The 27,520-nt window shown below is 38.1% G+C and overlaps 1 protein-coding gene across 9 annotated transcripts in view; it reads right to left on the bottom strand.

Moving 5' to 3' along the window:
• NEO1 (neogenin 1) overlaps positions 1-27,520 on the bottom strand; it is a 251,030-nt gene that overhangs the window by 106,070 nt on the left and 117,440 nt on the right. For all 9 annotated transcript variants that reach the window (XM_032417572.1, XM_032417574.1, XM_032417570.1 and 6 more), the window contains exons 7-8: positions 5,309-5,463; positions 3,833-3,953 (exon numbers count right to left, since the gene is read on the bottom strand). In XM_032417572.1, the coding sequence (XP_032273463.1) occupies positions 3,833-3,953; positions 5,309-5,463 (276 nt within the window). The remainder of the gene's footprint in view (positions 1-3,832; positions 3,954-5,308; positions 5,464-27,520) is intronic.

Genomic DNA, 27,520 nt, shown 5'->3' with positions numbered 1-27,520 from the left:
GTATTAGGTAGGCCCTGTGCACCAAAGGGTTCTTCCCTCCAGAAGCAGAAAGGTTTTGCTTCTAATCTCCCCCCAGAAATTTATGAAATAAGGCTTTCTGCCCCTCCCTCACTGGTTTGAGGCTTAAAGGAATCTGAGTAAATGAGAGGGGCCTTGCACCTATCTCCCAGGTGCCACAGATTACCTCTTTCACCTCTTCACCACGAAAATGACTTCTCAGGTCTCTGCCTTGCTCCCTGTGGAGTTCCAGGGAAATGTATTTGCAAGCATGTATGAACTCCCCTTTCATCTGGGGCCCTCAAGTACTCCAAAGTAGTTCATATTGAGTCTTTAACAATCAATTAAAACTTTTTCGATTTCTTCTTTTTTTTTAATATTTTATTTATTTATTTGACAGAGAGAGACACAGTGTGAGAGGGAACACAGGCAGGGGGAGTGGGAGAGGGATAAGCAGGCTTCCCGCAGAGTAGAGAGCCTGATGCGGGGCTCTATCCCAGGACCCTGGGATCATGACCCTAGCCAAAGGCAGATGCTTAACGACTGAGCCACCCAGGCGCCCCAGTCAATTTCTTCTTATCCACTTTTATGGAAGCCATTTCTTTCTCTCATGCTCTGCCAAAGGTCAAAGAATTAATGACCCATTCTATGGGGGCAATGGGGTGTGCAATTCTTTGGAATTTAGGTTACTTGGCTGCTTTGCAAGCTGAGCTCTCTGATGGGCTCAGAGAAATTATGATTTTGTAGATCATCTAGCTTCTTATTGTAGATAAGAGTGGGATGTTATGTGCCACTCTTTACATGCTGAGTAGAAGTTCCCCTTCCACTTTGATTCACCTTCCTTTTCTGTTTTGGAAAGGCATCACAACTCTTCCAGTCACCCAGAGAAAACCTGGGAAGTATCCCTGACTTCTCTATAACAATGCTGAATATTCAGTCAATAAAGTCTGGATTAGATAAATCACTAATATCTTATTAGAATCCTTTCTATTTTTCTAGTATAACTACTTATCTCACAATGGCCTCTTGTAACGATATTCCTTCAACTAGCTGCCTCCTCCAATCTGCCTTCTTCTCCTTTTTTGTGTGTGGAATGATTGTATTTTTATTTTCTATTTTTTGGCTTTTAATTTTCATTTTAATTCAGATGGACTTTTTTTTTTAGATTTTGTATTTATTTGAAAGCAAGGGTATGCACAAGCAGGGGGAGGGGCATAGGGAGAGGGAATCTCAAGCAGACTCTGTGGTATCCAACGTGGGGCTTGATCTCATGACCCTGAAATCATGATCTGAGCTGAAACCAAGAGTTGGACACTTAACTGAGCCACCCAGGTGCCCCTCAAATGAACTTCTTCTAATTAAACCTGACTTTGTATCAGACTGCCTCACTACAGTATTGTATTTGACTCTTTACAATCAAGGCCATGATCAATCTGATCCTATTCTGCCTTCACAGGCTAACTTCCTAAAGGAATACAAGTGTTCTATTTCCATACTGACCCAAACCCTCTTTTTAACACCTGGAAATCTTATAATTCAAGGTCTATTACAAAGGGGACACTGTCTATGAAAAAGCTTCCCTGATCACACAGAAAGAATTCCTCTCTTCCAAATTGTATGCTGCTTTATTTGTATTATAAAAATAACAATTATGGACTGGGTATTAAATTGTACACATCTCTTACATCCTTTATAATATTATAAACTCTAAAAAAACAGAGATCAGACCTTATAAATTGTTATATTCTCTTTTAGCTTTCCCACATAAATATTTATCTTCCAAATTAAAACAGCAAAATTAGTAACATGAGTCTTTCTTATAATCCATCCCTGACAAGGTTACTAAAAACTTCTGCCAGCCAAAAAATGTCTGTTGTCTCAAAAAGGAAAAAACACACACTGCAACTATAATTATGCTATCCAAACATTTTCAGAGGAAAACCCAATTAGGATTAGTTTAGAGACCTCCTAGCATAGCCAACCATTTATGCTATTAGAGTTAAACCTATAATGGTAATTCCAAACATAGATATACTGAAATTCCTTTATTTAGTTCCATGTAAATCACCCCAAGAGATCCACAAATTTTACCAAGGAAGACCACTGCCACTAATAAAAAGAAATAGCTTATCTACCTTAGTGCCTGATTTGGCAATCATACTCAGGCATTTGGCAAGACGGAAAAGGACAAGTTTCTCTTAATCCTTTTCAATAAATAGGAAAAGGTATAATCACAAACACAGGAAGAAAAAAGAGCAACTCTAGTATTTTATTCCTTTTTATAATACTACTCTCAAATACATTTTCAAGAAAGAGCTTATAAAAATCCTGTATGCTACTTTAGTGAAAAGCCAGAGTAGGCACTATCTTTACCAATTACCTTCTGCAGCGAGGCTATATAGCTGGGGCCAAACTGGAACCTGAACTTAATCTGACTCAGACACCAGACTACATGTCTAAAGCACTATCTTTTTCATATATTCTTGAGAACTGCACAAAATGAAAAATGCTCTTCTTGCTAAAACAAATAAATAATACATCCAACAGGTATCCTTATCAATTTGACACAGATTATCCAACAATTCAACTTCTAGTAATTTAGTATGAGAAAATAATCATATAAGGAAGTTCAGCATAGCATTGTTCATAATAGTAAAACAAAGGAAACAATTTAAAAGTTAACCAATAGGGAATCACTTACACAAAACAAAGTGCAAATAAACTGTTCAACGATGGAAAATGTTGATATAGATCTATATATTTATTGACATGAGAAGATGTTCACAGCATGTTGTTCCAAGAAAATGCGTTATCAAACCATATACACATCTGAGCATGTTCATATGCAGTACTCCTAGAAGGCAGGATTTGGAGCATGTGCCATTATCAATTTATTGCCCCTCAATTCCAAATTCATCCTTCATTGCCTGCTCTGCAAAAATGAAGTTGAGCCCTTTATCTATCCTTTTCTTTGCAGAGGACATGTTTTAAATTTTATCAGCTGGAGAGCAGCTTCTCCCAACACCCCAACCCCTCAGGTGGTTTTGTAGCAGAATGCCTTCAGGGAGACACCTCCTTGTGACTGGCTGCCTAGCATACCAGACCCTGGGTTCTGAGCAGGGTTCAACAGCACAGCAACTTCTCTGTTGGCCAGTAAAACATGGCCACACTCTCTCCAACACAGTCTGGATCTCAGTCCTGAGGAGCTTAACACTCTCTCTCAGACCTACAACTTGTGACTGCTCTTTATATCTGCCATTCTTATATTCACTAGAGTTGTTTTTACTTCTTGCCAGCCCACCCCTTGTTACTCTAATTCTGTTAAGGTTAATAGTTCTTTATAGTCAGGATTATCTGCTCAAATTATTGTGTGGTTTTCCCAGAAGTGAATGACTGATAAAGGCTAGGGCTTTTCCCTTTTTACTTTTCAATGTCTGAATTTATAATAAGCATCTTTTGTATGTGTGATAATTAAAAAGGCATGTTATTTTTATTTTGGAAAAGCTCAGTGCAAAATAAAAAGTACTTTAAGTTTTTCTATTTTAATAGTGCAGAAATATATTTGTGAGATTAAAATGACTGAAATATAAAGAACATTCATTTGTGTAAGACTGTAGTTGTTCAGTTCTTTTCAGTATTATCCAAAACTGTGTTTCTAGGTCATTTTAAGCAGTAGGAAATATTTAGAGTGCTTTCTTTTCCTCTTAGCTATGCCATATACTGGTCTTTAGAAACGGGTTATTAATCATGAGGTATCCTAGAGTAATAGGTACTGTGATAGATACTAGTTCCTCAAACACAGCCTCTTTCATTTTACTATTTCAGCCCCTCTTACCATGTTCAAGGATTATCAGTTGGGCTCCAGCTTGTGCATTTCCAACATCATTCTCAGCAATGCATTGATAGAACCCTTCATCTGATTTCACCAGACCCAAAACTTGAAGATCATGTTCCTTCTGAGAAAGAAAAACATAAATAAAATTTTATGATTTGACTGAGGAACATTAGTTCAAAATCCCAAGGATATACTCATTCTGAGGAGAAAAAAATAAGTAAAATTGTATGATTCAGCTACTAAATATTATCTATCTATGTACCTGTTAACTCAATTTTATTGACAAGGTACTGATTTAACTGACTAGAACAGGAAACACGGTAACTAATTAAGAACATAATCCTTATGGAAAGTAATATCCACAGTGTTCGCAGACCTACACCTTTGGTTGGAAAAATATCTGACATACAATACCATGTGACTATAGTAAAAGTCTGAATTTGTGAATTCAAGGCATTTTCTTAAAATTATCTCTAATATCATTAGTTCTAACAGATTAATCTACAATAAGTTAAATGAGGATGCACAAATACAAACTTCCCTTAAATTACAAAGAACTATATAAATGTCAAATATTGTTATTAATTTAATATGGTTTTAAGATTTTTAAGAATAATATGAAACTGATAAAAGAGTAAAAATGCTCATTTAGCTGTAACACATTGCTTTTTAATTAGAGTTAAATATACTTGTGAATTACTTTTTGTAACATATGAGATTATGCATTTCAAAATAGAAAATATATTCCTACTAAGAATGAATTACTTATATGAAAAATTTATAAGACATTACATCAGTAACAACCATAATTACTTCTGATTATTTCTATGAATGCCATGTATACACCTTAATATATTAATCCTTATTACCAAAACTTAGATAATTTTATTACTAGGATTTAGATAATTATAATAATAATAGTAGACAATATTTACTAAGCATTTAACCATATATCAAATAAAAAGCAATAATGGCTGAGTATTCTTAAATACATTTAATGCTATTTACTTCTTAAGAATCTTTTTATCTATCATCACAATCGTCCAACCCTGGGTCATACTTCTTTTGAAAGGCCTGGGCATCAGTATATGAAGGACAGATTTCTGTTCTTTGAATGGAGAGCTATGAAGACAACTGGTGCACACACAGCATAATCATTACCAAGAAAATAGTGACAACTGTGTTTAATAAGAGTACTAGCATGTTTGAGTTGGAATACCAGACTGTTGGTCAGGAGATTTGGACGTTACGCTTAGTTCAACTACTGACTTGCTATTTGATCTTATATAGGATACCAAAATACATCTAGGCTCAGCTTTCTCATCAGCTAATGAAAAGATTACATTCTATGTGTATTTTCCTGTCTTCATCTGCAGTACATAAACTAGTATATATATAACACAACAGATCTCTTAGAGATTACATTTAAAGACATTTAAAGGTTTGGGAGATAAGTGTCCTTTGAAAAATACTTACTACAATCTTAAAGTAATCACTTGGAATAACCATATCCCCATTCTTGACCCACTTCACGGTTGGAGTTGGTTTCCCAGTCACTTCACATTCAAATACAATATCCATTGATTCATGAGCATATATATTAGTAGGCTGTTTCAGGAATTCAGGTTGGGCTTTAAAACAGAAAGGAAATTAAGATGTTAATAAAAATAAAAATAGCTGTTCATATTTCAAGCATTTTTTTTAAATCCTAGAATTTACAGGATTTTTGCTTATTATTTGAGGCTTTCACATATTTTTACAAAAGCATATAACAAATATATATTTAAAATATATGTTAGGGAGGAGGGGAGGAGCAAGATGGCAAAGGAGTAGGAGACCTAAATTTCGTCTGGTCCCAGGAATTCAGCAAGATAGGGATCAAACCATTCTGGACACCTACAAACTCAACAGGAGATTGAAGAAAAGAATAGCAGCAACTCTCTGAACAGAAAAGCGACCACTTCTGGAAGGTAGGACGTGGGGAGAAGTGAATCCGAGGCGATATTAGGGAGGATAGATGGCGGGGGAGGGGGCCTCCATCAGCTGCTACTGGCAAGTGATAGAGCAGCAGAGCACAAAATCGGAACTTTTAGAAGCCGGCTTTGCTGAGGGATGTTGCTCCAGTGGCTAAGTGGAGGGTGGAACCCTCGCTGGGACAGTGTGGTCTCAGGACCCTCGGGGTCACAGAAAGACCGGGGGGGGGGGGGCCTGAGTGCAGCAGAGCTCCCAGGTACCGGAGGGGGGAAGCTGGCTGCAGAGATGGAGCCAAGGAGTGGGCTCTCAGCCCCAGGTTGCCAGAAACCATGATCCGCGGCATAGTTGGGCCACTGCTCTTCCAGCAGGGACCCAACAAGGGGCAGATCCAGGGAGACTCCCCTTCCTCCCCCGGGAGGAGCGACGCAGGAGCGCACCACAGGGATCTGCTGGGTTTGGAGACTCCACACGGGGTCGTGTGCGAGAGACAGAAACGCTCCGTCACAGGAGATGGGGGAGACGGGAGTGACTGACTGCTTTTCTCTGGGGCTCACTCACGAGCGGTCCCCAAGTTCTCGGCTCCTCCGGGGTGGAGATTGGGAGGCCACCATTTTCACTCTCATCATCCAAAGCTGCACCAAAAGCTTGCAGGAACAAAAGCTCCCAAGAGCAAACCCGAGCAGATTACTTAGCCCGACCCGGCAAGGGCGGAGCAATTCCGCCTCCAGCAAAGACATTTGGGAACCACAGCAACAGGCCCCTCCCCCAGAAGATCAGCAAGAACAGCCAGCCAAGACCAAGTTTACCGACCAATGAGAACGGCAGAACTCCAGCACTAGGGGAATACTGCATACAGAATCCATGGCTTTTTTCCCATGATTCTTTAGTCTTTCAAAGTTAATTTTTTTAATTTTCTTTTTCCCTTTTTCGACCAAATTCTTATCAATCCCTTTTTTAAAAAATCTTTTTTATTTTTCATTTTTAGAGTCATATTCTATCCCTTCATAGTAGTTAACCTTATTTTTGGTATATATATATATATATAAGTTGTTCTCTCTTTAAAATTTTGGGATACAGTTTCTTCTAACAGACCAAGCTATACCCTAAATCTCTTGTGTATGGCTTTGTTCTAGTCTCCTGCCTGATCACATTCTCTCCCTTTTTTTTTTTTTTAAATCCTCTTATTTCTTTTTTCAACCAACTTCTTATCAATTCCTTTTATAAAATCTTTTATAATTTTCATCTTTACAGTCATATTCCATCCCTTCATCGTATTTACCCTTATTTTTGTACGTACATAAGTTTTTCTTTCTTTAAAGTTTTGGGAGGCACTTTCTTCTAATAGACCAAAATATGCCCAAAATCCAGTGTGTGGCACTGATCTATGCACCAGCCTGATCATATATTTTTTTTTTGATCATATTTGATCATATTCTGTTCCTGTTTTTTTTTATCTTTTTCTTCTTTCTTTCCCTTTCTTTTCCCCTGGTTTCAGGTCTCTTCTGATTTGTTTAGTGTATATTTTTCTGGGGTCGTTGCTACCATTAGCATTTTGTTCTCTCATTCATCTATTCTCCTCTGGACAAAATAACAAGATGGAAAAAATCACCTCAAAAAAAAGAACAAGAGGCAGTACCGACTGCCAGGGACATACTCAATACAGACATTAGTACGATGTCAGAACTAGAGTTCAGAGATTTTAAAGCTACTAGCTGGCCTTGAAAAAAGCACGGAAGATATCAGAGAAACCCTTTCTGGAGAAATAAAAGAACTAAAATCTAACCAACTCAAAATCAAAAAGGCTATTAATGAGGTGCAATAAAAAATGGAGGCTGTAACTGCTATGATAAATGAGGCAGAAGAGAGAATCAGTGATATAGAAGACCAAATGATGGAAAATAAAGAAGCTGAGAAAAAGAGAGATAAACAATACTGGATCACGAGGGCAGAATTCAAGAGATAAGTGATACCATAATATGAAACAATATTAGAATAATTAGGATCCCAGAAGAAGAAGAGAGAGAGGGGCAGAAGGTATACTGAAGGCAATTTATAGCAGAGAACTTCCCTAATTTGGGGAAGGAAACAGGCATCAAAATCCAGGAGGCACAGAGAACACCCCCTCAAAATCAATAAAAATAGGGCAACACACCAACATCTAATAGTAAAACTTACAAGTCTCAGAGACAAACAGAAAATCCTGAAAGCAGCTCGGGAGAAGAGATCTGTAACCTACAGTGGTAGAAACATTAGACTGGCAACAGACCTATCCACAGAGACCTGGCAGGCCAGAAAGGACTGGCCTGATATATTCAGAGCACTAAAGGAGAAAAATATGCAGCCAAGAATATTATATCCAGCTACGCTGTCATTGAAAATAGAAGGAGAGGGGCGCTTGGGTGGCTCAGTCGTTAAGCGTCTGCCTGCGGCTCAGGTCATGATCCCGGAGTCCTGGGATCGAGCCCCACATCAGGCTCCCTGCTCGGTGGGAAGCCTGCTTCTCCCTCTCCCACTCCCCCTGCTTGTGTTCCCTCTCTCACTGTCTCTCTCTGTCAAATAAATAAATAAAATCTTAAAAAAAAAAAAAAAAAAGAAAATAGAAGGAGAGATAAAAATCTTCCAGGACAAACAAAAACTAATGGAATTTGCAAACACAAAACCAGCCCTACAAGAAATATTGAAAGGGGTCCTAAGAGCCTAAAGGCAACATAGACCAGAAAGGAACACAGACAATATACAGTAACAGTCACCTTACAGGCAATACAATGGCACTAAATTCATATCTTTCAATAGTTAACCCTGAATGTAAATGGGCTAAATGCCCCAATCAAAAGACACAGACTATCAGATTGGATTAAAAAACAAGACCCGTCGATATGCTGTCTGCAAGAGACTCATCTTAGACCCAAAGACACCCCCAGATTTGAAAGTGAGGGGGTGGAAAACCATTTACCATGCTAATGGACACCAAAAGAAAGCTGGGGTAGCAATCCTTATATCAGAAAAATTAGATTTTAAATGAAAGACTGTAATAAGAGATGAGGAAGGACACTATATCCTACTTAAAGGGTCTATCCAACAAGAAGATCTAACAATTGTAAATATCTATGCCCCTAACATGGGAGCAGCCAATTATATAAGGCAATTAATAACAAAAGCAAAGAAACACATCGACAACAATACAATAATAGTGGGGGACTTTAACACCCCCCTCACTGAAATGGACAGATCATCTAAGCAAAAGATCAATAAGGAAATAAAGACTTTAAATGACACACTGGACCAAATGGACTTCACAGATATATTCAGAATATTCCATCCCAAAGCAACAGAATACACATTCTTCTCGAGTGCCCATGAAACATTCTCCAGAATCGATCACATCCTAGGTCACAAATCAGGTCTCAACTGGTACGAAAAGACTGGGATCATTCCCTATTTTCAGACCACAATGCTTTGAAACTAGAACTCAATCACAAGAGGAAAGTCGGAAAGAACTCAAATACATGGAGGCTAAAGAGCATCCTACTAAAGAATGAATGGGTTAACCAGGAAATTAAAGAAGAATTAAAAAAATTCATGGAAACCAATGAAAATGAAAACACAACTGTTCAAAATCTTTGGGATGCAGCAAAGGCAGTCCTAAGAGGAAAGCATGTAGCAATACAAGCCTTTCTCAAGAAACAAGAAAGGTCTCAAATACACAACCTAACCCTACACCTAAAGGAGCTGGAGAAAGAACAGCAAATAAAGCCTAAACCCAGCAGGAGAAGAGAAATAATAAAGATCGGAGCAGAAATCAATAAAATAGAAACCAAAAGAACAGTAGAACAGATCAACGACACTAGGAGCTGGTTCTTTGAAAGAAGTAACAAGATTGATAAACCCCTGGCCAGACTTATCAAAAAGAAAAGAGAAATGACCCAAATCAACAAAATCATGAATGAAAGAGGAGAGATCACAACCAACACCAAAGAAATACAAACAATTCTAAGAACATATTATGAGCAACTCTATGCCAGCAAATTAGATAATCTGGAAGAAATGGATGCATTCCTAGAGATGTATCAACTACCAAAACTGAACCAGGAAGAAACAGAAAACCTGAACAGACCTATAACCGTTAAGGAAATTGAAGCAGTCATCAAAAATCTCCCAACAAACAAAAGCCCAGGGCCAGATGGCTTCCCAGGGGAATTCTACCAAACATTTAAAGAAGAATTAATACCTATTAATACCTATCCTGATGCACCACCAAAGGAATGAGATCTTGCCATTTGCAACGACATGGATGGAACTGGAGGGTATTATGCTGAGCAAAGTAAGTCAAACAGAGAAAGACATGTATCATATGACCTCACTGATATGAGGAATTCTTAATCTCAGGAAACAAACTGAGGGTTGCTGGAGTGGGGGGTGGGGTGAGAGGAATGGGGTGACTGGGTGATAGACACTGGGGAGGGTATGTGCTCTGGTAAGCACTGTGAATTGTGCAAGACTGTTGAATCTCAGATCTGTACCTCTGTAACAAATAATGCAATATATGTTAAGAAAAAAAAAAAAAGAAGAAGATAGCAGGAGGGGAAGAATGAAGGGGGGGAAATCAGAGGGGGAGACGAACCATGAGAGACGATGGACTCTGAAAAACAAACTGAGGGTTCTAGAGGGGAGGGGGGTGGGAGGATGGGTTAGCCTGGTGATGGGTATTAAAGAGGGCACGTTCTGCATGGAGCACTGGGTGTTATGCACAAACAATGAATCATGGAACACTACATCTAAAACTAATGATGTAATGTATGGTGATTAACATAACAATAAAAAAATTAAAAAAAAATTCTCACCAAAATACTAGCCAATAGGATCCAACAGTACATTAAAAGGATTATTCACCACGACCAAGTGGGATTTATCCCTGGGCTGCAAGGTTGGTTCAACACCCACAAATCAATCAAAGTGATACAATACGTTAACAAAAGAAAGAACAAGAATCATATGATCCTCTCAATAGATGCAGAAAAAGCATTTGACAAAGTACAGCATCCTTTCTTGATCAAAACTCTTCAGAGCATAGGGATAGAGGGTACATATCTCAATATCATAAAAGCCATCTATGAAAAACCCACAGCGAATATCATTCTCAATGGGGAAAAACTGAGAGCTTTCCCCCTAAGGTCAGGAATGAGGCAGGGATGCCCACTATCACCACTGCTATTCAACATAGTATTAGAAGCCCCAGCCACAGCAATCAGACAACAAAAAGAAATAAAAGGCATCCGAATCGGCAAAGAAGAAGTAAACTCTCACTCTCTGCAGATGATATGATACTTTATGTGGAAAACCCAAAAGACTCCACCCCAAAACTGCTAGAACTCATACAGGAATTCAGTAAAGTGGCAGGATATAAAATCAGTGCACAGAAATCAGTGGCATTCCTATACACCACCACCAAGACAGAAGAAAGAGAAATTAAGGAGTCAATCCCATTTACAATTGCACCCAAAACCATAAGATACCTAGGAATAAATCTAACCAAAGAGGCAAAGGATCTGTACTCAGAAAACTATAAAATACTCATGAAAGAAAATTGAGGAAGACACAAAGAAATGGAAAAATGTTCCATGCTCATGGATTGGAAGAACAAATATTGTGAAGATATCAATGCTACCTAGAGCAATCTTCACATTCAATGCAATCCCCATCAAAATACCATCCACTTTTTTCAAAGAAATGGAACAAATAATCCTAAAATTTGTATGGAACCAGAAAAGACCCCGAATTGCCAGAGGAATGTTGAAAAAGAAAAGCAAAGCTGGTGGCATCACAATTCTGGACTTTAACCTCTATTACAAAGCTGTCATCATCAAGACAGTACAGTACTGGCACAAAAACAGACACATAGATCAATGGAACAGAATAGAGAGCCCAGAAATGGACCCTCAACTCTATGGTCAACTAATCTTTGACAAAGCAGGAAAGAATGTCCAATGGAAAAAACACAGTCTCTTCAACAAATGGTGTTGGGAAAATTGGGACAGCCACATGAAGAAGAACGAAACTGGACCATTTCCTTACACCATACACAAAAATAGACTCAAAATGGTTGAAAGACCTCAATGTGAGACAGGAGTCCATCAACATCCTAAAGGAGAACACAGGCAGCTACCTCTTCGACCTCAGCCGCAGCAACTTCTTCCTAGACACATCGCCAAAGGCAAGGGAAGCAAGGGCAAAAATGAACTACTGGGACTCCATCAAGATAAAAAGCTTTTGCACAGCAAAGGAAACAGTCAACAAACCAAAAGACAACCGACAGAATGGGAGAAGATATTTGCAAATGACATATCAGATAAAGGGCTAGTATCCAAAATCTATAAAGAACTTAGGAAACTCAACACCCAAAGAACAAATGATCCAATCAAGAAATGGGCAGAAGACATGAACAGACATTTTTCTAAAGAAGACATCCAAATGGCCAACAGACACATGAAAAAGTGCTCAACAATCGCTCAGCATCAGGGAAATCCAAATCAAAACCTCAATGAGATACCACCTCACACCTGTCAGAATGGCTAAAATTAACAAGTCAGGAAACGACAGATGTTGGCTGGGATGTGGAGAAAGGGGAATCCTCCTACACTGTTGGTGGGAATGCAAGCTGGTGCAGCCACTCTGGAAAACAGTATGGAGGTTCCTCAAAAAGTTGAAAATAGAGTTACCATACGACCCAGCCATTACACTACTGGGTATTTACCCCAAAGATACAAATGTAGGGATCCGAAGGGGTATGTGCACCCTGATGTTTATAGCAGCAATGTCCACAATAGCCAAACTATGGAAAGAGCTAAGATGTCCATCGACAGATGAATGGATAAAGAAGATGTGATTCCACACAATGGAATATTATGCAGCCATCAAAAGGAATGAAATCTTGCCATTTGCCACGACGTGGATAGAAATGGAGGGTATTATGCTGAGTGAAATAAGTCAATCAGAGAAAGACATGTATCATATGATCTCGCTGATATGAGGAACTCTTGATCTCAGGAAACAAACTGAGGGTTGCTGGAATGGTGGGGGGTGAGAGGCATGGGATGGCTGGGTGATAGACACTGGGGAGGGGTATTATCTATGGTGAGCACTGTGAATTGTGTAAGACTACTGAATCACAGACCTGTACCTCTGAAACAAATAATACATTATATGTTAAAAAAAAAAAAAAAAGAAGAAGAAGATAGCAGGAAGGGAAAATGAAGGGGGGGAAATTGGAGGGGGAGACGAACCATGAGAGACTATGGACTCTGAGAAACAAACTGAGAGTTCTAGAGGGGAGGGGTTGGGGGGATGGCTTAGCCTGGTGATGGGTATTAAAGAGGGCACGTACTGAATGGAGCACTGGGTGTTAACTCATACAATGAATCATGGAACACTACATCAAAAACTAATGACATAATGTATGGTGACTAACATAATAAAATTTAAAAAAATAAAAATAAAATATATGTTAGGGGTTGCCTGGCTGGCTCAGTCAGTAGAGTATGCAACTCTTTTTTTTTTTTTTTAAAGATTTTATTTATTTATTTGACAGAGAGAGAGATAGTGAGAGCAGGAACACAAGCAGGGGGAGTGGGAGAGGGAGAAGCAGGCTTCCCGCCAAGCAGGGAGCCCGATGCGGGACTCGATCCCAGGACCCTGGGATCATGACCTGAGCCGAAGGCAGACGCTTAACGACTGAGCCACCCAGGTGCCCTAGAGTATGCAACTCTTGATCTCAGTCGTGAGTTCAAGTCCCACATTGGATATGGAGCCTACTTAAAATAAAAATTTTTTAAAAATTTAAAATATATGATAGGAACATAGTACCTTTAAGAATTGATATTCTGGTACAATTAACTAGAAGAATAATTATAAAGATAATTTCTGAGTTTCCTTGTTGATAAATATTTGATAAATATAGTCAATAAATTGACTATATTGAAGAAATTGACAAAATGAATATTCTAAGCTATCTAAAAATGAGTATTAAAAGACTACTTCTCTAAGACTTACACCATTTTGGAAGAACCATAATCAAAATTTGAAAAAATTGAGAAAACTGACATTATTTTTCTTTTCAGTCAGCTTGATAAATAACAACAACTTTTTAAAAAGGCATACAAATGTCACATTAGAGGCCTTACAGAGTTCACTCATACAACACACTCCATTTGTAATATCCCTCATTGCATGTAATAGTGTTTAAGGGTGGGAAAAAGAGTGAGAGGATCTTTGGGGAAAAGCTAAGTACATTTGAAAAAGCCTAAATATTCCAGTATCTCTCTTTCTCCTTGTTCCAAAGTTGTAAAACACTGACTTATAAATAACAGAGTAAGACTTTGAATTAGAAGGCTAAGAGCAGATCATCTAGTCCAACCTCCCACTTAATGTTGTAATTTCCTATATGACTTCCTTGACAAGAGATCTCACTGATCCCTGTTTCAAAGTGCTGTATCACAAAGCAGCAAGCTCCACTGTCAGTTCTATCAAAAAAGCAACGATGACAACAGCAGCTCTTTTTTTTTTTTAAATAGTTGAGCTAAATTGTGCTTAGCCTGCTGGGATTTTGATTGGGATTATGCTGCATTTGTCGCAACTTGACATCTTAACAATATTGAGCCTTCCTTTCCCTGAATATGGGTTACCTCTCCATTTATTTTGTTCTGTGGTTTCTCCCATCATTTCATAGTTTTCAATATACAAATCTTGTTCATACTTTATTAGGTGTTTCCCTAAGTATTCCACATTTTTTGGTGCTACTGTAAGTGGTACTTAAATTTTTTAGTTTCCAATTGTTCACTGCTAATATGTAGAGGCGAAATGATTTACATGTATTAACTTTTTATCCTCTGCTCATGCTAAACTCACTCATTAGTTCTAGCAGCTTTTTATAGACAATTGTGGGATTATCTACATAAATAATCATGCTGTCTGTGAACAGAGACAGTTTCATCTCTTCCTTTCCAATCTGCTTTCCTCTTTTTTCATTTTCTTGCCTACTATACTGTCTAGAGTGGGGCAGGTCCTGTGAAGAGGTCCAGACAAGCTTTATAATTTGGGTTAATGAAGAGTAAGAGTACAGTGAGTAGGCAGAACCCTAGGAAGTGGTAGGAGCCAAAGGAGGGAAAGAATGTATACTCTTAAGAAGTAACTTCCTGCTCATCATCAGTCAGTCCTCGGCACCCCAGCAGGTGACTTTCCACCCATGTGCTCAGGTCCGTGGCATCCAGAAGATCTGTGGACCAGCCTGGCCCATGGCTGTGTCCTCTGGCAGCAACTATACCCTCTCTGAGGTCTGAACTGCAACCTCCTACAGGGAGGCCCTCATCCAAGTTTGTTCACTTTTTTGATTCTCTCCTTCGGCTCTAGAGGTAGTATCTGATCCTTATATTTACTATTTCTGTACTCTTTAGAGTCCTACTTTGTCCTTTTTAGTAGTTAAAACACTTTTACTAGTTAATAATTCTTGGTATTAAAATTTCCTTGTTTATTTTAAGATTTTATTTATTTGACACACAGAGAGAGAGAGAGAGTGCACAAGCAGGGGGAGGGGCAGAGGGAGAGGGAGAAGCAGGGAGCCTGATGTGGGAATCGATCCCAGGACCCCGGGATAACGACCTTAACCAACTGAGCCACCCAGAAGCCCTAAAATTTCCTTGTTTAAATTCCTGGTGTAATTTCTGGCTCCTAACTGGACCCAGACTAATAGTCTCATACATGTTGCCAATATTTCTTCTCAGTTTTTTCTTTTGTCTTTTACTTAAGGCACCCGTTCTACCAAAGTTTTCAGTTTGTATGTGGTAAAATTTATCAGTCCTCCCCCCCTTTTTTCGGCATCTATATTTTACTATTCTTACTCCAAAGGTTTTCCCTGCTTCCATACTATAAAACTATTTACTTGCATTTTCTTCTAGCATGTCTATGAAATAATCTGGACTTTACCAAGTATCCAGCTTTACATTTTTCTAAATGGCAACCTCAGTAGTCCCAATAACAGTACCTGATTTGAAACAGTTTTAATATTAAAAGCCTAGTACTCTTGAGGGGGAGTTAGTTCTGGATACTAAGTGGTTTCATTGATATGTCTATTCCTGCACCAGAACCACAAACTTAATGACTGTAACTATATATTTTTAAATATTTGGTAGAACAAGTACTCTCCTTTTATTCCTTTATTTCCTCAAAATTTTCCTAACATTGTTCATTAAGTTTTTTTTTAAATTCCAGATGAATTCAGACTCATCTTTGGTTAAGTGTATCTATTCCTTCTCAAAGAAAGCAGACAAACAAGAACAAACTTGAGTTTTCATTTGAAGTGCAATAAGTTTTAGATGCAGGAAAAAACTAATATATTTTTGATATTGATATTTAAAATCAGATATTTAAGTTTATTTGAATATTATTCAATAATGATTTACTGTGAAGACACTGCAATGACTGAAGTCAAGAGACTTCTACTTGAGCTCTGGTTCTACCAGCAGACATTTGCTGGCCATGGGTTTCAGTCTGCTCCTATACTAAATAAAGAACTCAACTGAACTATTCCTAAACACACCAAGATCTCTAATCAACTGCAACTTTAGGATTTTAGGTTATATATTTGGTGTATGATAACGGGTAACATTCACAAATATTTTCCACTTATTATCATTATTTCCCTATTCTTTAGGTATTATTATTTCCATTTTACAGACAAGGACACTAACACACAGAGAGTCTAAGTAGCTCCACAGGGTCACAAAGCTTAGTCAGTGACGGATGTGGATTTTGAACCTAAGCAGTTTGACTTTAAACCCCATGTTCTCTCTCTCTTTTTAACTTTTTACTACAGAGAAAATAATAATAAACACCAAGTACCTGTCATATAGCTTCAACAATTACCAACTCATGGCTAGTGCTGCTTCATCTACATCCTAACCCATCCCATGTCTTTCCCCAGATTACTCTGAAAGCAAATCCCAGGTATTACATTATTTTATATATAAGTATTTACGTAAGTTCCTCTATAAAACAAAAATTCCCATTTCTAAACAAAACTATAATACCATCATCAGGTTGGTATCTACAATAATTTCTCAATATCATCAATCTACATTTTAAAAGGATGATTTATTTGAACTGGGCAAACAAAGTGCATTCATTAATATTAATTTGTTTCTTATGTTTCTTTTAATCTACGGGTTCCTCCTTTATCTCCTATCTTTGTTTCCAATTTATTTGCTGTAGAAGTCATTTGTCCTGTAAAGTTCCCTGTAGTCTATCTTTTGCTGACTGCATGCCGTGGTGGATTTAACATATTAGTCCTGCATTTAGCGGTTAAATGTAGAAGCTTGATTGGAGTTAGGCTCTTTCTTTTTATTTTTTCAAGACTACTTCATAAGTAGTCTCATGGTCCTTCAATCAGGAGAGTTCATAATGTGTGATTATCTCTCTTTTTGTGATGTTAACAGTCTTAGATATTGCAAAATAGTAGTATTCTTTTTTTTTTTTTTTAAAGATTTTATTTATTTGACAGAGAGAGAGAGACACAGCAGGGGGGAGAGAGGGAACACAAGCAGGGGGAGTGGGAAAGGGAGAAGCAGGCTTCCCGCTGAGCAGGGAGCCCGATGGGAGGCTTGATCCCAGGACCCTGGAATCATGACCTGAGCCGAAGGCAGACACTTCACGACTGAGCCATAGTAGTATTCTTTTTCTATCATTCCTTCTGTAAAGAGAAATATCCCCTCATCAATTATTTGGTTATCCTTAATTATAACTCTCATAGAAAGAGCAGGATAAATGCTTGATTTTTTCCCTTTACTTACCAATTTTCAAAACAATGGTCTGGTTCTCTAACATCCTTCTGACTGAAGGAAATCATTGAAGGGTTTTTTAAAAAAGTATTCTTAGGAGTTCATGGATTAAAATATATTTGATTTGTTTCAATCCATGCAAGTTATTATTCTTCTGATTCTCAAACTAGCCCACCTCTGACTAATGGAAGCTTGAGTCCACTGAAAGTTCCTAAGTCCTTTTCTAACAGGACCCTAGTAGTCTTTAGTATCTTCTGGTCACTATTTTTAGGCCCTACTTGTGGACAAAACCAGGAATTATGTACTTTTTAAATATAAAATTCATCATGATTTCATTCTGTTATCCAATTAAATTCAGGGCTATAGGTTTTTAACTGGATCTTAATAATTTTACATCTGTATCTCTTTTCTCTCATGCTAAAAATCTGTTCTCAATGACACCAACTTAATTACTCACAGGTTTTATCTTGTACTCCATAGTCTCAGAATAACTATACCAGTATCTCCACCAACAATATAATAATAGAAGACAGTTGAAGATTTTTGCAGTTCTTTTTGTCCTTAGAGTATATCCCATTAGATATATATGGTTCAATTACTATTTTAAATTAATTTGTAATAATAACTTTCACTTGGAATTGTAGCTTTCTGTGTAGTATACTACAAACTAGATACACATTTAGAGTCACTTGTTTCATTTTACTTTCCCCTTTCCAGAATTACTTTGTAAAATCTCAAATCTATAAAAACAAGGTATATTCAAACAAGTCTTGCTTCTAACCCTGTTTTCCCCAACCCGTTCTCTCCCTTCCCCTATAGGTAGCCATTTAAAAAGTTTTAAGGTTTAGCTTTCCATTCTAAAAATTATAAGCAAACACACACACAATTCATCCCTGCCCCTCTTCTTTAGATTAAATAGTAACATACTGAAAAACACCTCCAAAGCCTACAATCTTAACCATTAGGTACCATGTTTCTGAGGAAGTGCTATATTTCCTTGAATCTAAAGGACTGAAACTCCCCCTAAGGCAGAGTAAGTAATTCTGGAAAACATAGCAAAGTCCTCTTCAAAAAAATCTAATTAATATAACTTTAGTATGCATTTTTAGTAAACAGATTCTCAAAGACTATTAGAAAAATATTATCACAATGTTCAATTCATCATTTACTTTTCCCTTTCATGAATTATAAAATATTGTCTCTAAAATGTTCTTGGGATTTTAACTTCTCTGTAGCTAGTATTCACACCAATTAAACACAATGTAAGAGCAGATGTTTGTGGTTGGGAAGTTAAATTGATAACCAGAGAGCAAATGAGTCAATTACCATAAGAAAATAAGCGTTGTAATGGAACATTATGCATTTTGTTACCAAAGAGATAATTAAGCTTCAAATTCTCTTTGACAGCTCCCTATTCCTTTTAATGCCATCATCATTACAAGAGTAATTTTAATTGCTAAATGCACAAGTAGAATTTAATACTAAAACATATTATACTTGCAAAATTCTTTTACTGGAAACATCACTTAATTCCATCACTGTTTTGCAACGGTGGAAATTGCCACTTAATTCAAACAGAAAACAATGCAGGGCCAACACCAATGTTTCAAGGTTACTTTATTATGCTGTTATTTGGAAGATTATAACAGTTTTTATTTACATTAGCTCTGCATTGTTGGAATTTCTATTGTTTGATTTTAAAGGTTTAAGCATTGAAAGCTCTTTAAGTAGAGAAATAAATAAATTCTGCCCATTTTATGTTAAACTGCCCACTTGCTGTTCTTAAGCTTCTTTTCAATAATTCACAAAATTACATGTAAGTTCTTAAAAAAAAAAAAACCAACAAATAAAACATAAGCATTTTAACAGCCTCAAATCCCTTCAGGATGTTGTTGGACAATCGAATCACAAGTCTGCTGTAAGTACTGGCTCAGATGAGATCGGCGCTCAGGGCGGTATGCCGTACTGGCTCAACTAACAGAGCAAAAGGCGTTAGAGCCCTCCGCCCTCCAACATTTCTTAAGAAAGCTTCTCATTCCAGTGAAGGTGAATCGGTTTTCCTTAATCTCCAGAAGGAAAGAGGAGAAATTATAATTATGAAGCAACATTCTGAACACAGTTGCCACATGACTTTGAGATTATATTTCTATCCTTCCCCATATCTCCAGCTTCATTGCATTTCCTTAACTCTATCCCTCAATTTAGCTAAAACTTAACTCATCCTTCAGACCTTAACCAAAAACACTTCCTGACCCACTTCTCCTCTCATTCTTGGCCATCACTGCCCTATTTACCATTAAAACCCCAATGGCCTAAACCTAACAGATGCTCAATGTGTATTTGTTGAAATAGATAGTTACCTGAATTCTAAAACTTCCATTAATCGGCACTGTAAGAGAAAAGATGTTCAGGATAAGAATTTTTTCAAGGATTCTCAAGTTTCTCATGGATTTATTGTTTTATACCATTGTTTCTCCAACAGGAGGTCATAAATTTATTCTTTACTGTATGTGAATTTTCTGCATGAGTTTTAAAATTTGCTTTTAAATGTTTATGATAATGTAAAGTTTTAATACGCATGTTATTTTAGCATTCATGCTTAGGTTTACCAGTTGACTCTGTAATCACAGAACTCAATCCCAATGCAATGTTTCTCAAACTTGGGGTCTTACAGTCCTTTCAGACCTTAAATTTGAGAAACTGTGCTCTACACGTAATTTTTTTTTATTTTGAAGAATTCACGAAAGTCTTTACTAAATACAGGCTCCCCTTCCTTAACAAGGTTGAACATACTTAATCTTTGCATGGTGTCACAATATTACTATGATGAACACTAACTGTGTACCACACCTAGACAGAGAAGGTATAAAGGCCTCAAGGACGATTACTTTCACTTGGTACCATAAATACACTAGAAATGCTCCCTAAATAGGTGAACTCAATTTGTAAAGCCTTGTAGCAGCATACAAATGACTTAGGATGAGGTTTCTCCGAGTGAGATCCACAGACTATTTGAAGAGCTACACAAAGCTGAGTATTGGGCCTTAGAAAAATGTTGAGTAGTTGGGCCTCACACCACATGCTTAAGAACGGCAAAAGATGAGGCCACAAAACCCGCATTTTTAAAAAAATTTTATTATGTTAATCACCATACATTACATCATTAGTTTTGGATGTAGTGTTCCATGATTCATTGTTTGCATATAACACCCAGTGCTCCATTCAATACGTGCCCTCTTTAATATCCATCACCAGGCTAACCCATCCCCCCACCCCCTTCCCCTCTAGAACCCTCAGTTTGTTTCTCCAAAACCTGCACTTTAACAAGCTCTCTCAGATTACTCTCAGCCAGGCTGAAGTGGGAGAACCCTGCATTACGGGTCACTAAAAGAGATGACTGTACACATCATCACAATTTATATACACAGAGAGCTCCCCAATTCTTGTGCCTTCTGGGACCACTGAATTCATTCATCTGCTCAATCACTGAACAAATATTTAATAAGCTACAAGTTACAGAGACATTTTAGTGGATGCTGTGAGGGAGACTGATAATAAAGACATGCTTAGTAAGTGCTATATAGACAGGAATTCAAAAGACAGAGCTATAACTAACTACTGATGCATTGAGGAATATATAGAAGATTGGTCCACTGGTTACCTCACAAGAGGATAACTGGGAAACTGGAAAATAAAGAGAGATGGACAGTGACTTGTTACCATATACTTTTTCCCTCAAATTTTAAAACTATGGTAAAATAAACATTATAGAAAATATACAGTCTTAACCATTTTTAAGTGTACAGTTCAGTGGTATTAAGTACATTCACATTGTTGTTCAGCCATCACCATCACCCATCTCCAGAACTCTTTTCATCTTGTAAAACTGAAACTCTATACCCATTAAACAGTAACCCCCTTTCCTTCTTTCCCTCCTAAGCCCCTGGCAACCACCCTTCTGCTTTGTGTCTCTATAATTCTGACTACTCTAAGCACATCATATGAATTGAATCATACGGTATTTTGTCTTTTGGGGACTGGCTTCTTTCACTTAGCAGAATGTCACGGTGCATCCATGTTATAAAGCATGTGTGAGAACTTCCTTTCTTTACAAGGCTGAATAACATTCCTCTGTATGTACATACCATGTTTTGCTTGTCCCTTCATCCACAGATGAACACCTGGGTTGCTTCTAATATTTTAACTACTGTGAATAATGCTGCTGTGAACATGAATGTACAGTTAACTCCTGGAGACCGTGCTTTCAATTCTTTCTGAGTATGTATCCTGGGAGTGGAACTGCTGGATCATACAGTAATTCTATTTTTAATTTATTGAGGCACCACCATACTGTTTTCCGCAGCGGTTACACATTCCCACTAATAGTACAGAAGCGTTCCAATCAATTTCTCCACATCCTTACCTATAACTTGTATTTTCTGTTTCATTTTGTTTTTGAAAGTAGCTATCCTAATTGGTGTGAGGTGCTATTTTATTGCACCATATACACTTTTGTACCATTTGATTTTTTCGAGGTTCATAGACTGCCTATTTAAGAAAATTTTACTGACTACTAGATAGTTTGGATTTGTCTGCTCCCTGCTTCTCCCTAGTATTATTTCAGGTAGTTCTTTCTGTTGACTGAGAATGTCCTTTGTTTTCTTTTCTCCTTCTCTACTTTCATCATTTTCAAATTTTAAAAGCTAAGTATTTAGTATAGGAGGTGTAAACGATACATAAAAGAACAGAAAAAAGCCTCCTCTATACTAAGCTCCAAACTACCTGTCAGTACCACTACTCTTCCCAAACACTATCGATATGTTTGGTGTGTAAGCTTCCCCAATTTTTTTTCTATGTGTTTCAAACACATTTCTCTGTCTCTCTCTCTCTCACACACACACATACTTTAAAATATAGAATGAATCAGCCAATAAATACTCTTCTGCAACTTATGTTTCTCTCTTAGTAACTCTACATACCAGTATTATGACCATCTCTTTTTTGACAGCAGCCCAGTGGTCCACAGTCGGACTACACCACAATTTATTCAATCATTCTCCTACCAATGGCCATTTAAGGTTGCTTGTAATTTTTCTATTACAAGTAGTGTTTTAATATTCATCTTTGTACATATTTGTACATAGATCTTTGTACACATGTCTAAGAGTTTCAGAAGCCTAGATTTCTAGAAGGAATAATTACGTCAAGGTGTTTTCACATTTAAAAATTTTATAAATATTACCAATGGATGTATCAGTTTTATATTCCTGTCTCAGAATCATTATGAATGAGACTATTCAACATGCTACTAGAAGTTCTAATAATGTAATGAAATAAGAAAAAGAAAAGAAATATAAATACAGGGATGGGGTGGGAGAAATCTCCCCCTGCCACTCCCCCCTCCCCAGTATACAATGACAATGACTGTCTACTTAGAACATTCAAGAAAATCTCTCTCATGAGGAAATTTCAGTGTTCATTGCTGTACTATTTGGGGGGGGCAGCAATGATTTAATCAACTGGATGATAATTAAACTATGGTACATCTAGTTAAAGTATATGTTACAGTCTTCCTACTCAAAGTGTAGGGACCAAAGGCACTGGCATCATTTGGGAGTTTGTTGGAAACAGAGTCTCTGTACCTTACCCTAAACTCTCTGGCTGAATCAGTACTAGCATTTTAATAAGACCTGCAGGAGATTTGCACGAACATTAAAAGTTTGATAAGCATTGCTTTCAAGCATTTATATCCTGATGTAGTCTTATATATACAAACATAAAAAAACTGAAGATTAAAAAGTCAAAAAGCAATTTGTACAGCAATGCAGATGATATGATCCTATTTGTTAACAAAAACAATATATTTCTAGATGTACATGTGTATGTAAATGCTTTTAAAAGACATCTAGAAGTATACACACGAATGAGAAAGACAAATACCATATGATTTGCCTCATGGGTGGAATTTAAGAAATAAAATAGATGAACATAGGGGAAGGGAAGGAAAAATAAAGTAAGATAAAAACAGAGAGGGAGGCAAAACATAAGAGACTCTTAACTACAGGGAATAGGGAACAAATTGAGGGTTGCTGGAAGGGAGGTGGGTGGGGGAATGGGGTAACTAGGTGATGGGCATTAAGGAGGGCGGAGCAAGATGGCGGAGGCTTAGGAGACCTGGATTTCCTCTGGTCCCAGGAATTCAGCTGGATAGGGATCAAACCATTCTGAACACCTACGAACTCAACAGGAGATCGAAGAAAAGAATAGCAACAACTCTCTGAACAGAAAAGCGACCACTTTCTGGAAGGTAGGACGTGCGGAGAAGTGAATCCGAGGTGATATTCGGGAGGATAGATGGTGGGGGAGGGGCCTCCGTGGGCCGCTTCTGGCAAGTGATAGAGCAGCAGAGCACAAAATCGGAACTTTTAGAAGTCAGCTCCGCTGAGAGACCTCGCTCCAGTGGCTAAGCAGGGGCAGAACCCTCGCAGGACAGTGTGGTCTCAGGACCCTTGGGGTCACAGAAAGACCGGAGGTGCCTGAGTGCGGCAGAGCTCCCAGGTATCAGAGCGGGGAAGACGGCTGCAGAGACGGAGCCGAGGCGCGGGCTCTCGGCTCGGGGTTGCCATAAACTGTGATACGGGGCACAGTCAGGTCACTGCTCCTCCAGCAGGGACCCAACAAGCGGCAGATCTGGGGAGACTCCCCTTCCTTCCCCGGGAGGAGCTGCGTGGGAGCGCACCGCAGGGATCTGCTGGGTTTGGAGACTCCACACGGGGGCGGGTACCAGAGCTAGAAACGCGCGGTCACAGGCCGGGTGAGCACGGAGTGCGGCCGAAGACCGGGGAGACAGGAGGAACTGACTGCTTTTCTCCGGGGGCTCACTGAGGAGCGGGGCCCCGAGTTCTCGGCTCCTCCGGGGTGGAGATTGGGAGGCCGTCATTTTCACTCTCGGCCTCCAAAGCTGTACAGAAAGCTTGCAGGGAACAAAAGTTCCCGAGAGCAAACCCGAGCGGATTACTTAGCCCTGACCGGGCAAGGGCGGGGCAATTCCGCCTCCGACAAAGACCTTTGGGAACCATGGCAACAGGCCCCTCCCCCAGAATATCAGCGAGAAAAGCCAGCCAAGACCAAGTTTACTGATCAATGAGAGCGGCAGAACTCCAGCACTAGGGGAATACTGCACATAGAATCCATGGCTTTTTTACCATGATTCTTTAGTCTTTCAAAGTTAATTTTTTTAACTTTTTTTTTTTTGAATTTTTCTTTTTCCCTTTTTCAAACAACATCTTACCAATCCCGTTTTTAAAAAAACATTTTTATTTTTCATTTTTAGAGTCATATTCTATCCCTTCATAGTAGTTACCCTTATTTTTGGCATATATATAAGTTGTTCTCTCTTTAAAATTTTGGGATGCAGTTTCTTCTAACAGATCAAAATATACCCTAAATCTCTAGTGTACGGCTTTGTTCTATCTCCTGCCTGATCACATTCTCCCGTTTTTTTTAAAATCCTCTTATTTCTTTTTTCAACCAACTTCTTATCTTATCAATTCCTTTTATAAAATCTTTTATAATTTTCATCTTTACAGTCATATTCCATCCCTTCATCGTATTAACCCTTATTTTTGTACATATATAAGTTTTTCTTTCTTTAACATTTTGGGAGGCACTTTCTTCTAACAGACCAAAATACACCCAAAATCTAGTGTGTGGCACTGATCTATGCACCAGCCTGATCATATCTGATCATATTCGGTTTTTTTTTGTTTTGTTCTGTTTTTGTTTGTTTTTATCTTTTTCTTTTTCTTTTCTATTTTCTTTCTTTCCCTTTCTTTTCCACCGGTTTCAGGTCTTTTCTGATTTGTTTAGAGTATATTTTCTGGGGACACTGTTACCCTGTTAGCATTTGGTTCTCTCATTCATCTATTCTCCTCTGGACAAAATGACAAGACGGAAAAAATCACCTAAACAAAAAGAACAAGAGGCAGTACCGACTGCCTGGGACCTAATCAATACGGACATTAGTACGATGTCGGAACTAGAGTTCAGAATGATGATTTTAAAGATCCTAGCTGGGCTTGAAAAAAGCATGGAGGTTATTAGAGAAGCCCTTTCTGGACAAATGAAAGAACTAAAATCTAACCAAGTCGAATTCAAAAAGGCTATTAATGAGGTGCAATCAAAAATGGGGGCGCTAACTGCTAGGATAAATGAGGCAGAAGAGAGAATCAGTGATATAGAAACCAAATGATGGAAAATAAAGAAGCTGAGAAAAAGAGAGATAAACAACTACTGGATCACGAGGGCAGAATTCGAGAGATAAGCAATACCATAAGATGAAACATTAGAATAATTGGGATCCCAGAAGAAGAAGAAAGAGAGGGGCAGAAGGTATACTGGAACAAATTATAGCAGAGAACTTCCCTAATTTGGGGAAGGAAACAGGCATCAAAATCGAGGAGGCACAGAGAACCCCCCTCAAAATCAATAAAAATAGGGCAACACCCCGACATCCAATAGTAAAACTTACGAGTCTCAGAGACAAACAGAAAATCCTGAAAGCATCTCGGGAGAAGAGATATGTAACCTACAATGGTAGAAACATTAGATTGGCAACAGACCTATCCACAGAGACCTGGCAGGCCAGAAAGGACTGGCAGGATATATTCAGAGCACTAAATGAGAAAAATATGCAGCCAAGAATATTATATCCAGCTAGGCTGTCATTGAAAATAGACGAGAGATAAAAGGCTTCCAGGACAAACAAAAACTAAAGGAATTTGCAAACACGAAACCAGCCCTACAAGAAATATTGAAAGGGGTCCTCTAAGCAAAGAGAGAGCCTAAAAGCAACACAGACCAGAAAGGAACACAGACAATATACAGTAACAGTCACCTTACAGGCAATACAATGGCACTAAATTCATATCTTTCAATAGTTAACCCTGAATGTAAATGGGCTAAATGCCCCAATCAAAAGACACAGACTATCAGATTGGATTAAAAAACAAGACCCGTCAATATGCTGTCTGCAAGAGACTCACTTTAGACCCAAAGACACCCCCAGATTGAAAGTGAGGGGGTGGAAAACCATTTACCATGCTAATGGACACCAAAAGAAAGCTGGGGTGGCAATCCTTGTATCAGACAAATTAGATTTTAAATGAAAGACTGTATTAAGAGATGAGGAAGGACACTATATCCTACTTAAAGGGTCTATCCAACAAGAAGATCTAACAATTGTAAATATCTATGCCCCTAACATGGGAGCAGCCAATTATATAAGGCAATTAATAACAAAAGCAAAGAAACACATTGACAACAATAAAATAATAGTGGGGGACTTTAACACCCCCCTCACTGAAATGGACAGATCATCTAAGCAAAAGATCAACAAGGAAATAAAGACTTTAAATGACACACTGGACCAAATGGACTTCACAGACATATTCAGAACATTCCATCCCAAAGCAACGGAATACACATTCTTCTCTAGTGCCCATGGAACATTCTCCAGAATCGATCACATCCTAGGTCATAAATCAGGTCTCAACCGGTACCAAAAGATTGGGATCATTCCTTACCTATTTTCAGACCACAATGCTTTGAAAATAGAACTCAATCACAAGAGGAAAGTCGGAAAGAACTCAAATACAGAGGCTAAAGAGCATCCTACTAAAGAATGAATGGTCAACCAGGAAATTAAAGAAGAATTAAAAAAATTCATGGAAACCAATGAAAATGAAAACACAACTATTCAAAATCTTTGGGATGCAGCAAAGGCAGTCCTAAGAGGAAAGCATGTAGCAATACAAGCCTTCCTCAAGAAACAAGAAAGGTCTCAAGTACACAACCTAACCCTACACCTAAAGGAGCTGGAGAAAGAACA

Source organism: Phoca vitulina, unplaced genomic scaffold, assembly GCF_004348235.1.
Source record: "Phoca vitulina isolate PV1807 unplaced genomic scaffold, GSC_HSeal_1.0 scaffold20, whole genome shotgun sequence".
Lineage (NCBI taxonomy): Eukaryota > Metazoa > Chordata > Mammalia > Carnivora > Phocidae > Phoca > Phoca vitulina.
The sequence above is the reverse complement of the archived record's forward strand: the minus strand, read 5'-3'. Positions and strand labels throughout refer to the sequence as shown.